This window comes from Chiloscyllium plagiosum, chromosome 48 (genome assembly GCF_004010195.1).
Source record: "Chiloscyllium plagiosum isolate BGI_BamShark_2017 chromosome 48, ASM401019v2, whole genome shotgun sequence".
NCBI classification, from domain to species: domain Eukaryota; kingdom Metazoa; phylum Chordata; class Chondrichthyes; order Orectolobiformes; family Hemiscylliidae; genus Chiloscyllium; species Chiloscyllium plagiosum.
Genome location: NC_057757.1, coordinates 6,047,055 through 6,058,433, shown reverse-complemented (window position 1 = coordinate 6,058,433; position 11,379 = coordinate 6,047,055). Strand labels below are relative to the sequence as shown.

At 48.8% G+C, this 11,379-nt stretch overlaps 1 protein-coding gene across 1 annotated transcript in view; it reads right to left on the bottom strand.

Annotated features, from left to right (window-relative positions):
- Nucleotides 1-11,379, bottom strand: part of LOC122544398 (zonadhesin-like) — a gene marked incomplete at its 5' end in the record, with an annotated part of 87,552 nt that overhangs the window by 65,171 nt on the left and 11,002 nt on the right. The window contains 5 exons of the mRNA XM_043683645.1: nucleotides 2,251-2,428; nucleotides 3,377-3,624; nucleotides 4,803-4,944; nucleotides 6,514-6,713; nucleotides 8,506-8,675. Of these exons, the coding sequence (XP_043539580.1) occupies nucleotides 2,251-2,428; nucleotides 3,377-3,624; nucleotides 4,803-4,944; nucleotides 6,514-6,713; nucleotides 8,506-8,675 (938 nt within the window). The remainder of the gene's footprint in view (nucleotides 1-2,250; nucleotides 2,429-3,376; nucleotides 3,625-4,802; nucleotides 4,945-6,513; nucleotides 6,714-8,505; nucleotides 8,676-11,379) is intronic.

The following is an 11,379-nucleotide window of genomic DNA, read 5'->3' as shown; positions in this document are numbered from 1 at the left end:
CCCCACCCCCCCCCCCCCCCCCCCCCACCCCCCCACCCCCGACCGCCCCACAACCTGCCATAAAAGTGATGTTCAGATCAAGGCCTACAAGAGATAGAGGCCTAGTTAAAAGAGGAGCCCCATTTCAATTGGTTGGTTCTGTCTTGGGATTTGGCTGTCTGACGTCTGACAAAAGAATCTTCCTTAGTGCAACTTCTCATGGCAGTGGAGAAGGGGCAGAGAAAGAATTTACAAAGGTGATGCCTGAGCTGAATTGTTGTGACTACCAGCAAGTGACTAGGGCCCTTTCCTCTCGGAGGGATGGTTGGAGAGAGGATGTGAGGAAGAGCAAAAGTAGAGAATCTTCCTTTTATAGTCTTCTGTGTGATGGAGGCCCTGCTGGGCAAGGCCACAACTTGTAGTCAATCCCTCACAGCCCTTTGAGCTGAGAGCCTTGCTCGGGCCATTTCCGAGACCGGTTACGAGGCAACCGCATCGATGTGGGTCTAACGTCACGTGTAGGCCAGACAGGGTAAGGAGACCAGAGTTCCTTCTCTGAAGGACATCAGCACAAGAGAAATGTCTTTGCCCAGAGAGTCATCGAGATGAACAGCACAGAAACAGACCCTTTGGTCCAACCCGTCCATTGGGGAGGGGAATGGATAAGGTGGGTTACTCTTCAGAGGGTCGGTGTGGACTTGGTGGGCCGAATGGCCTGTTTCCAAACTCTAGGGATTCTATGAAAATAATCCCACCATCCACAGGAAGGTCACCCAGAGGGTGAAAGGAGGTGACCAGTAGCTTCCTCATAACATGTCCCATCGATTGAATGGCAGAGTTTCGTCCACTAGTGCTCACACCAATGGCTGTGTGATGAGGCTGTCACTTTAAGAAGGTTATTTTGCCCTGGGTGTCTTTTTTCGGAGAGTAATTAAAGGCTGAACTAGCTGCTGAAGAAGTCTTAAGTAAACAACATAAGAGGCCTTTCAGTTTTTTAAAAAAAGTTTAAACAATAGAAACAGCTTTAATGGGTGTGGACAGCTCTCACAGAACAGGTTTTCTTGTTTTTTTGTTTTAGCTGTAACAGTCAGATGCTCTGGATGTAGGTTTGTTTGCTGAGCTGGAAGGTTCATTTCCAGACGTTTCGTCACCCTATTAGGTAACATCTTCAGTGGGCCTCAGGCGAAGCATTGCTGATAGTTCCTGCTTTCTATTTAAATGTCTGGAAATGAACCTTCCATCTCAGTGAGCAAACCCACATCCAGAACCTCAACCTGAGCTACACATCTTCTCAAAACTCGCTCAGTCAGAAGCTACTTGGGATCCCAGAAGTATTGGGACCTTCACTGAATGATTCCTAGCTGCTATTTTGTCTGGAATCTCTCTTGATGCTGTTTCCTCCTGAATTGGAGAACTGCATGCAAGAATCTATATCTGAATTTGCCTTTTTGCCAAGTGGTGTGTTTGTGGGATGTGTTGGAGCAGTTAATTAGTAAAAGGTGCTGTGTCTATTATTCAGTTAAGTCTTCCAGAAGTTAGGTTGTTCTAAGTTCATCTATCTTTTGTTTACATTTTAACTACAGCATTTAAATAAATGGTGTTTTGCTTAACATTGAGTAGTTTGACCAGTCGCAATATATCTGCAACACACAATTCACACCTACCTTGGCCACCTTCTTAAAATGTATTGAAGGGCTGGTCCATAACAGCTGCACTTTGTTCACGATCAGAGTCGAGAGAGTGGTGCTGGAAAAGCACAGCAGGTCAGGCAGCATCCCAGGAGCAGGAGAATCGACGTTTCGGGCTCGAGCCCTTCATCAGGAATTATGCCTGAAACGTCGACTCTCCTGCTCCTCGGCTGCTGCCTGACCTGCTGCGCTTTTCCAGCACCACACTCTCGACTCTGATCTCCAGCATCTGCAGCCCTCACTTTCGCCTGTATTATAATGATCCAGCCACCTTCATTCTATATCCCATGTCACACGTAACTCCAGCCCTCTTGGTTTTGGCATTTTCTCTTGGCCTCTACGTTTATGGGCGAGGGGGTTTGGGATTGCCACACTCCTTGGGGTGAAGGAATGACTCTCTCCCCATCCAAACAGCCTGACCCTAAGACCCGACCTTGTTCTAGGTCCATCCGTCCAAACAGAGATATTCTCTCTCTACGCATCCCATGTAATCCTTTAACCACCTTAACCGGCTTCTCTTGAGACAAGTCCTCACCGCTCAGCCCTGCGTCAGAGCAGGTGGAACCTCCCGTTTATCTCTTACCACAGAGGCCGCACAGCTCTCCTTCATAGGAAGAGGGGACGGTGACGTCAACATGATGGTTCCCGTCGTAGCGCACCCTCAGGCCGAAGTCCGTCTCCAGGGAGACGTAACGGCCGCTGATGCGGATCTCCAGCTTGTCATCAAAGAGGATGGGCGTGTTGACCAGCCGTCCGTTTAGCTGCAAGAGAGAGGAGGGGAGACGCCGTAAGGAAGGTGATCAGAGGGCCCACTTCCTCATCCCCTGGGCACACATTAGAGAGGGAGAAACTGTTCCCTTGGGCAGAGAGTCTGAAAACCAGAGCGACACAGATTCTGAGGCGATTGGCAAATAGAAACAATGGCGACATGAGGAAGAGGTTTTGGTTCCAGTGAGTGGTTCGCCTCCAGAGTGAGGCAGAGGCAGGTTTCCAAGTGGGTCATCATCTGATGAGTAACTTCTGAAACCCAAATGGATGAGATGTGTTGCTCTACAAGGAGTGCACGTGCACACATGATGGGCTGAATGGTCTCCTTCTGTGCTATAACTCTTCTAAGACCAGAAGAGTTAGAATCATAGAACCCCTATAGTGTAGAGGCAGGCCATTCTGCCCATTGAGTCCACACCGACCCTCTGAAGAGCATCCCACCCAGATCCTCCCTTCTCCCCGCATTTCCCATGACTAACCCACCAGGCTTGCACATCCCTGGACATTAATGGAAATTTGGCACGGCCAATCCACCCTAACCTGCACATCTTTAGATTGTGGGAGGAAACCGGAGCAAACCCACGCAGACACAGGGGAGAATGTGCAAACTCCACCCAGCCAGTCATCCGAGGGCAGAATCGAACCCGGGTCCCTGGCGGTGTGAGGCAGCAGTGCTGACCACTTAGCCACCGTGCCGAATTCTCTCCTGTGTGGCTGAACAATACTTAATTTTCAATCAATGTCCCTTCAAAAAGAAGGACTGTCTGCTCATTACTGTGTGTGGGGACTTGCTGTGTGCAAATTGAGGCCACATTTCCCACATTCTCTCTCGTAAAGTGTCGGGTGACAGAGGTGATCTCACGTGTGTGAGAATGGATCAGACTGGACGGCAACCAACAGCAGGGAACTGAGCAAGCAGCAAGGACCCCCGAGGTACTCACAATGACTTTTCGGTTCTTCATTATGGTCACGTTGAGACCGTGGACGTCAACGTGAACGGCCTTGACGTAGGAGACCCGCGTGTTCTTGCCTCGGTGCTCGTTTGTGGTCTCCACGTTGAAGTTGGGCAGGTCGGACGAGGCGTTGCAGAGCTTGGAGAAGGTGTAAGTGCAGTTCCCCATGAAGTTGTACGAGAGCTTGTCGAACGTCTTGTAGTGGGGGTCCCCTGAGGCGCTGCATGTTTCATGGCCTGTTGGAAAACAGCACAGACAACGGGGGAGGGGGAGGGGGGGTTTGGTCAGTCTTCTGTTACAGATGGCAATTGTAGTGAGTCAAAGGATGGGGTGGGTTTCCCTGTGGTTGGACAGTCACTTAATATGTAGGAGGCCTTTATGTCACTTCCTGTTGCATTGCACCCCACTTCCTGCTGAACTGCTCAGAGAGAATTGGAAGGAGGTTGAAATATCGTTATCTTCTAGCATTCCTGTCCTGAATTGCCAACACCAGCGTGGGAGAGTTTCACAATTCATCCTGGAGCCCTCCAGGGTGAGGCCTGGATAGTTGGCAATCCAACTTCCTGTGAATGCCACGCCCACTTCCTGTCACACAAGGTCGCCATGAGCAATGACACGGCAGAATACCCTGGTAAAGATGCTTCAAGAGCACCCATCAAGGACTGCCAGCGTCAACAAGGGGCTGATCAGCTAAGTACCAGTCAGCCCCAGGCCTGAAACCTGAGGAGTATGGCTTGTAAACTGGAATCAACAGACAAAGGGATCGTTGCTGTTCTGCTCTCATCTAAGATTGATCCCAGGCGTGATGTTCTCCAATGATTGATAGTTCTACTGTCACTGGATTGGTAAATCCAGGTTAATACCCTGGGAACATGAGTTCAAATCTCACCCTGGTAGCAGGCTCCAATTATTAAGAGTTAACTTGGCGCCACGTTTCAATCTAGAGTCTCGGTGATGGTGACCACTGCAACGATGTCAAAAACCATCTAGTCCACTCACGCCCTTTAGGGAATGAAATCTGACATCCTTACCCAGTCTGGCCTACACGTGACTCCAGACCCAGAGCCACGTGCTGAGAAAGGGCGATTCGCCGTGAGTAAGAGATGCGATGCCTTCAAAGAATGAAAATAACGGCGCAGTAACTGTAGATTTGGGGTTGCTGAGAATGGGAGTTACCCTGGAAAACTGAGAACTTGAATGCGGCTTCTTTCAGAAGAAAAATGTTTGTAAGTGTAAAGCTATTGGTCTGTACTCAGAACTCCAACAGCTCGACGGGTATCCTTGGGAGGAAATTCCCATCATTACCCAGCCTCAGCCTTCACAGTCCTCCACACCAATGTGGTCGTGACTGGGCGATGAATCCCGGCCTACCAGCGAGGCTGATGCCCCCCAGAATGAACGTGGAAAGTCTTACCCTTTGAGTGGCAGCCATAAACTCCGCCCAGCAGCTTGCACACCTCCGATGGCGAGCAACCCGCATCCTGACAGAAGACGTTCTTTGGACTGGCGCAGGTACATTTCTTGCCGCAGCCTGATAAGTACCAAGACTCATTGATCTGCAAGTGGACAGACGCTCCGACATTAGCCACAGAACTTACTAAAGTGCGGAAGGAGGCCATTTGGCCCATTGGAGTTATAGTGACCTCTATATGAGCACTCGCAACACAGCGTTGTTAGTTTTAAATCTGAGATAGACTTTTTTTTGGGAAGTGTAACTATTAGGGATTCATGGAGTACGTCGAGTTAAGGCTATGATCTCATCAAATGGTGGAACAGGCGCAAGAATGATCTACCTTTGTTCCTGTGTAGCCTCGGAAATAATATTTCAGTTTAATTTTGGGTTTTCTTTCAGTGTTTCTATTATTTTTATTATGGGGCCCCCTTCTAACAGTTGGCTGTTCGTGTGAGTGCATCCTACTGTTTTGCAAAAGTAATTCCTTTGCATACATAAATTTGTAATTAATTTTGGCTAACATATTATGTCGCACTCTATGGGGAGGGTGGGTTTCGAACCCAGATCTCTTGCTATAGACACTAGATCACACTTTACCAACGGTCACCAAAGGTCCTCAGACAGCACCTTCCAAACCCCCAACTACTTCCATCTAGAAGGACAAGGGCAGCAGATACATGGGAACACCACCTTCAAGATCTCCTCCAAGCCACTCTTCATCCCGATTTGGAAATACAGGTACACAATCCTTTATCCGAAATTCCAAAAAGCTCCGAAATCTGAGGCTTTTCTTGCGAAGTGGTTTTCTGCATAACAGGGTTGTTTGGCGTGCGAACAGGTGAAAAATGTGTTGCTGGAAAAGCGCAGCAGGTCAGGCAGCTTCCAAGGAGCAGGAAAATCGACGTTTCGGGCATGAGCCCTTGACCTGCTGCGCTTTTCCAGCGACACATTTTTCAGCTCTGATCTCCAGCATCTGCAGTCCTCACTTTCTCCATGTGCGAACAGGTGACCCAACTCCACACCCACTCGACCCACATCACGCAGACGTGGCATCAGTTGTGTCTCAGCACTGGTATTGGTCGCACGTGGGTCTGCTGTTTGGTCATTCTTTGTTATTTCACTGTGAAAATGTCATTTATTCCGAAATCCGAAGAAGTCCGAATTCCGAAGAACAACTGGCCTCAAGGATTTCGGGTGAAGGATTGTGTACCTGTACACTGCTGTTCCTTTAGTGGTCGCTGGGTCACAGTCCTGGAACCCGCGCCTCCCCCCAGTGAATTGTGGGTCAACCCCATAGCAAGCGGACTGCAGCGGTTCAAGAGGCAACTGACCACCACCTTCTCAAGGGGCAACTAGGGACGGGCAATAAACGTTGGGCCCAGCCAATGGATAAATAAAAGATTGACCCCCGAAATGTCGATTTTCCTGCTCCTCGAATGCTGCTGTGCTTTTCCAGCACCACTCTAACGTTGACCCTTTCAGGCCCTTGGCCTCACTTTGATTTGTGCTCTGCCCACCTACTATGTGTGGTTCTGTGCCAAAACCGGACTTGTGCCCAAGTCTGGCTAGTGAGTGGAGCAGGCTATTCTACCAGGGTGGTCACCAAAGCTGGATCTGTCGTTGTTGACAGTGGAGATTGGTGAGATATTGGTTATAAGCAGAGATTACTTACCAGGTGATAATTGCCTTCATCGTCAGAGCATCCACAGTCAGAGCGGGGGACACACTGACTGTCACTGAGAACATACCCAGGGTCACAGCTACATCCTTCAATGCATTTCTTTGAACAGTCAGAACTGTTGAGTTGGCTACATGTCTCTGGGCAAATGCTGGCACATACGTTGTAGTGGGAGTTTGACGGGCAGAGTGGAGCTGCGGAGCAAAGTGGATATTGTTTAGCTTTTGTTTTACTAGATTGGGTTGGGATATCTGGTCGGCATGGACGGGTTGGACCGAAGGGTCTGTTTCCGTGCTGTACATCTCTATGACTCTAATAAGAGACACATAGGTGATGGTATGCAAGAACTCACACTGCCCAGATTACAGAACAGATTCTGGGCTCTAGTTACAGGAGAGATCCCATAACATTCAACCTGCCAGAGGAACATTTTATCCCATCATGAGGGGGGGGTATTGAGCCACTTATTACCATCTTCAAAACTGCCAGCAACAGGGTTTTTAACCAAGGTTTACAGGGACGAAGTGTGGTGTGGTTGAAATGCAAAGATAACAGTCACAGAGTCATACAGCATGGAAACAGACCCTCTGCTCCGACTCGTCTGTGCCGATCAAATCCCCCACACTAAACTCGTCCCATTTGCCTGCATTTGGCCCATAAACCCTTCCTATCCATGTACCTGGTCAAAGATCTTTTAAATGTTGTAACTGCACCAACATCTACCACTCCCTCTGGCAGCTCATTCCATACACGTACCACCCTCTGCATGAAGACGTTGCTCCTCAGGTCCCTTTTATATGTTTCTCCTCTCGCCTTCAATATAGGTGCCCAAGTTCTGAACTCCCCCATCCTAGGGAAAAGATCCTGTCATTCACCTTATCTATGTCCCCCATGATTTTATAAACCTCCATAAGGTCACCCCTCAACATCCTATGCTGCAGTTAAAAAAAAAGATGCCAGTCCATCCAGCCTCCTCCTTATAACAGTCGTACAGATGAACAGCACAGAATTAAACCCTTTGGTGCAACTCATCCAAGCCAACCAGACATCCTAAATTAATCTAGTCGCATTTGTCAGTACTTGGCCCATATCCCTCCAAACCCTTCCTATTCATACACCCAGGAGAAAGTGAGGACTGCAGATGCTGGAGATCAGAGCTGAAAAATGCGTTGCTGGAAAAGCGCAGCAGGTCAGGCAGCATCCAAGGAGCAGGAGAATCGACGTTTCGGGTATAAGCCCAAAGTTGAAGGGCTTATGCCCGAAACGTTGATTCTCCTGCTCCTTGGATGCTGCCTGACCTGCTGCACTTTTCCAGCAACACATTTTTCAGCTATTCATACACCCGTCCAGGTGCCTTTTAAATGTTGTAACTGTACCAGCCTCCAACACTTCCTCTGGCAGCACATTCCATACACGCACCACCCTCTGCGTGAAAATGTTGCCCCTTTAGCTCCCTTTTAAATCTTTCCCCCTCTCACCTATAACCTACGCCCTCTAGTTGTGGGCTCCCCGACCCTGGGGCAAAGACTTTGGCCTATTCACCCTCTCCCCCCTAACTCAAACCCTCCAACCCTAGCGACACCCTTGTAAATTTGTTTTGGAACCCTTTCAAGTTTCACAACATTTCAGAATCTTTCACAAGACCCGTTTCGGATTCTGGAGATGGTGTGAGTTGTGGGACGTTTGCACAAATCCTTCATCCCCACCCTTGCACCCTCCCCCCCCCACCCCACCGGAAGCCCCAGAGTAAGGACATGGGGGAGGAGCTGCAGCCCTTTTTGGATGTTTCAGCTCTCCGTAATTAGGAAAGTGCACAAGTCGGTGTTCTGAGGCTCCCCTGCAGTCACGTCAGGGGATCAGCCAATATCCAAACCCCCGCCCCCCCCCCCACCCCAAGTGGAAAGACATCACTGCGTAACCTTTTGATGTAGCACCCACAGGAAACACTCTCCTCACGGCCAGGAACAAAAATGACTGCTGACTTACTGCAAAAATCTGGAGTCCTCCAGTTGTGCACAGTGGCTCCGGCAGATAGACAGATATCAGTGTAGGCCTGAAGCTGGTCACACAGAGGTGGTTGGAAACCCTGGAACTGACACATGTCATACACGCAGTTGTTGAAGTAAGGCATGGGGTCCACAATCTTAACACAGTCCCTGTTAAGTAAAACAGAGGTTACTCTTCAACACGGGGCTGTAGGTCATGATACCTTTGGTTAATATGGAGGTGGTGGATCAGCGCCCCGAATTATAGGGCTCCATTCACAGTCAACACAGCTTCAGGGAGAGTGCCAAACAAATGAATGAGAGGGCTCTGTATTGGTGAATGGCCAAGAGCAGAAACCAACCATAAACAGCTGACTGTAATTCCAGCATGTCGGAATGTCATGCTGATGTGTCACGTCGATGTGTTTTCCACTCAGTCGTGAGATAGAGGTGTCAGTGGCAAGACCAAGGTGTATCACCTATTCCTGAGTGTGCTTCAGGCTAATTCAGAGGGGAGTCAAGACCAAAGAACAATACTGTGGAGTTTGTTACATGTAACATTCACTGTGACCTCTACCACGAGTGGCTCAGTGGCTAACGCTGCTGCCTCCCAGCATCAGTGATATTCTCCTCGTGTCTGTGTTTGTTTTTCTCCCAATGCTCCGATTTCCTCCCATCGTCCAAAGATGAGTAGATTGGCTGCAGTATATGGTCCCATAGTGCCCAGGGATGTGCATGTTAGGGTGGATTGGCCGTGCTAAATTACCCATAGTGTCCAGGGATGTACAGGTTAGATGGATTGGCCGTGCTAAATTACCCATAGTGCTCAGGGATGTGCAGGTTAGGGTGGATTGGCCGTGCTAAATTACCCATAGTGCCCAGGGATGTGCAGGTTAGGGTGGATTGGCCATGCTAAATTACCCATAGTGCCCAGGGATGTACAGATTAGGGTGGATTGGCCGTGCTAAATTACCCATAGCACCCAGGGATGTGCAGGTTAGGGTGGATCAGCCATGGAAAGTACAGGGATAGAGCAGGTCTGAGTGGGATGCTGTTCGGAGGGGTGGTGTGGACTCAGTGGGCTGAATGGCCTGTTTCCTTACTGTAGGAATCCTATGCACAGATTGTGGAAGTTCATCCAGGAAGGGAAAAGGGGTATTAGGGCATTATTGGTCACATCTTGGTCATAACAGATAAGGACACAAGGTGTTTGCTAAATCTCATTTCCACAGCCGTAGTTCAAAACAAGGGTCACTCGACCCGGAACGTTAACTCTGCTTTCTCTCCACAGATGTTGCCGGAGCTGCTGAGTTTTCCCAGCTACTTCTTTCTTTGTCTCTCCAAAAAGGAGAGGGAACCAGCTGAATTTTTATTTAAAAAACAAGCAATGATAGGTTTTCATTCACTTGCTTTCAATGTTAGATTTTGCTTTCAATGTAAATTTAATTAATTCAATTTCTCTTCCACCAGCTCCCATTAACTGGGTGCTCCAGACTATTAGTCCAGTGTCATTATCACTATTTCTTCTGACTTTAAGGTTGAGCGTCATTTTGTTTTCCCTTGGTCCACTTCAGTGTGGGTGTAGGCCCTTCGGCCCAACAAATCCACTCTGAAGAGTAACCCACCCAGACCTATTCCCCTCCATTTAACCCCTGACTAATGCACCCAACCTACACATCCCTGAACACTTCAGCATGGCCAATTCACGCTAATCTGCACACCTTTGGACTGTGGGAGGATACCAGAGCACCCGGAGGAAACCCACGCAGACCAGGTGCAAACTCCACACAGACAGTCGCCCGAGGGTGGAATCGAACCGGGGCCCCTGGCGCCGTGAGGCAGCAGTGCTAACCACTGAGCCACTGGCTTGCCTTGGAACTGCTTGGAGTTTTGACGTCTCACCCAGACAGCGACCAAATACAACGTGAAGATTGATTCCAATAAATACTGGGGACAGATCAATGATATTGTGCTCCAATCCTGAAAATGTGTGCATGCACGGGCAGGAGGTTTCACACACTTGGCCTTTCTCTCCTTCCCGTCCCACGGCCCAGAAACTCTTTGCAAAGGTTCAAGATGGTGGCTTGCCATCTTCTCAAGGTCCATGGGGGGGGCAATAAACACGAGCAAGGTCCACATCACGTAAAAGAATGAACAAGAACATATTTCAGACTTTAGTTAAAAATCACACAACACCAGGTTATAGTCCAACAGGTTTAATTGGAAGCACTAGCTTTCGGAGCGACGCTCCTTCATCAGGTGGCTCCGAAAGCTAGTGCTTTCAATTAAACCTGTTGGACTATAACCTGGTGTTGTGTGATTTTTAACTTTGTACACCCCAGTCCAACACCGACATCTCCGAATCTTATTTCAGACTGTCATCCCCACTCCCATTTTGATTTAGAACTTTGGCTGCAGGTGGTTGCAAATGTTTCAGTTTTGCCTTTCACACTGATGGCGCTCGGCTCCCCCAGTCTTGATGGGAATATTTGTGGAGCCTCCTCTTCCTCCTCCTCCTGGTTTATGCTGTTGTTTTGCTCCTGGACATCTGGACTGGCTCGAGTGACATCTTTTGTTTCTTTACTCACCTCGCTTAGGCCTTAGGCTGAACTGCAATAACAGATTCACGTGAGCTGCTTCTGTCTTCCGCCTTATCATGATGTATCATAGAACATAGGAAAGTACAGCACAGAACAGGCCCTTTGGCCCACGATGTTGTGCCGAGATTTAATCCTAGTGTAAAATATAGTAACTTAACCTACACACCCCTCAACTCACTGCTATCCATATGCATGTCCAGCAGTCACTTAAATGTCCCCAATGACTCTGCTTCCACCACCACTGGCAACACATTCCATGCATTCTTCACAACTCT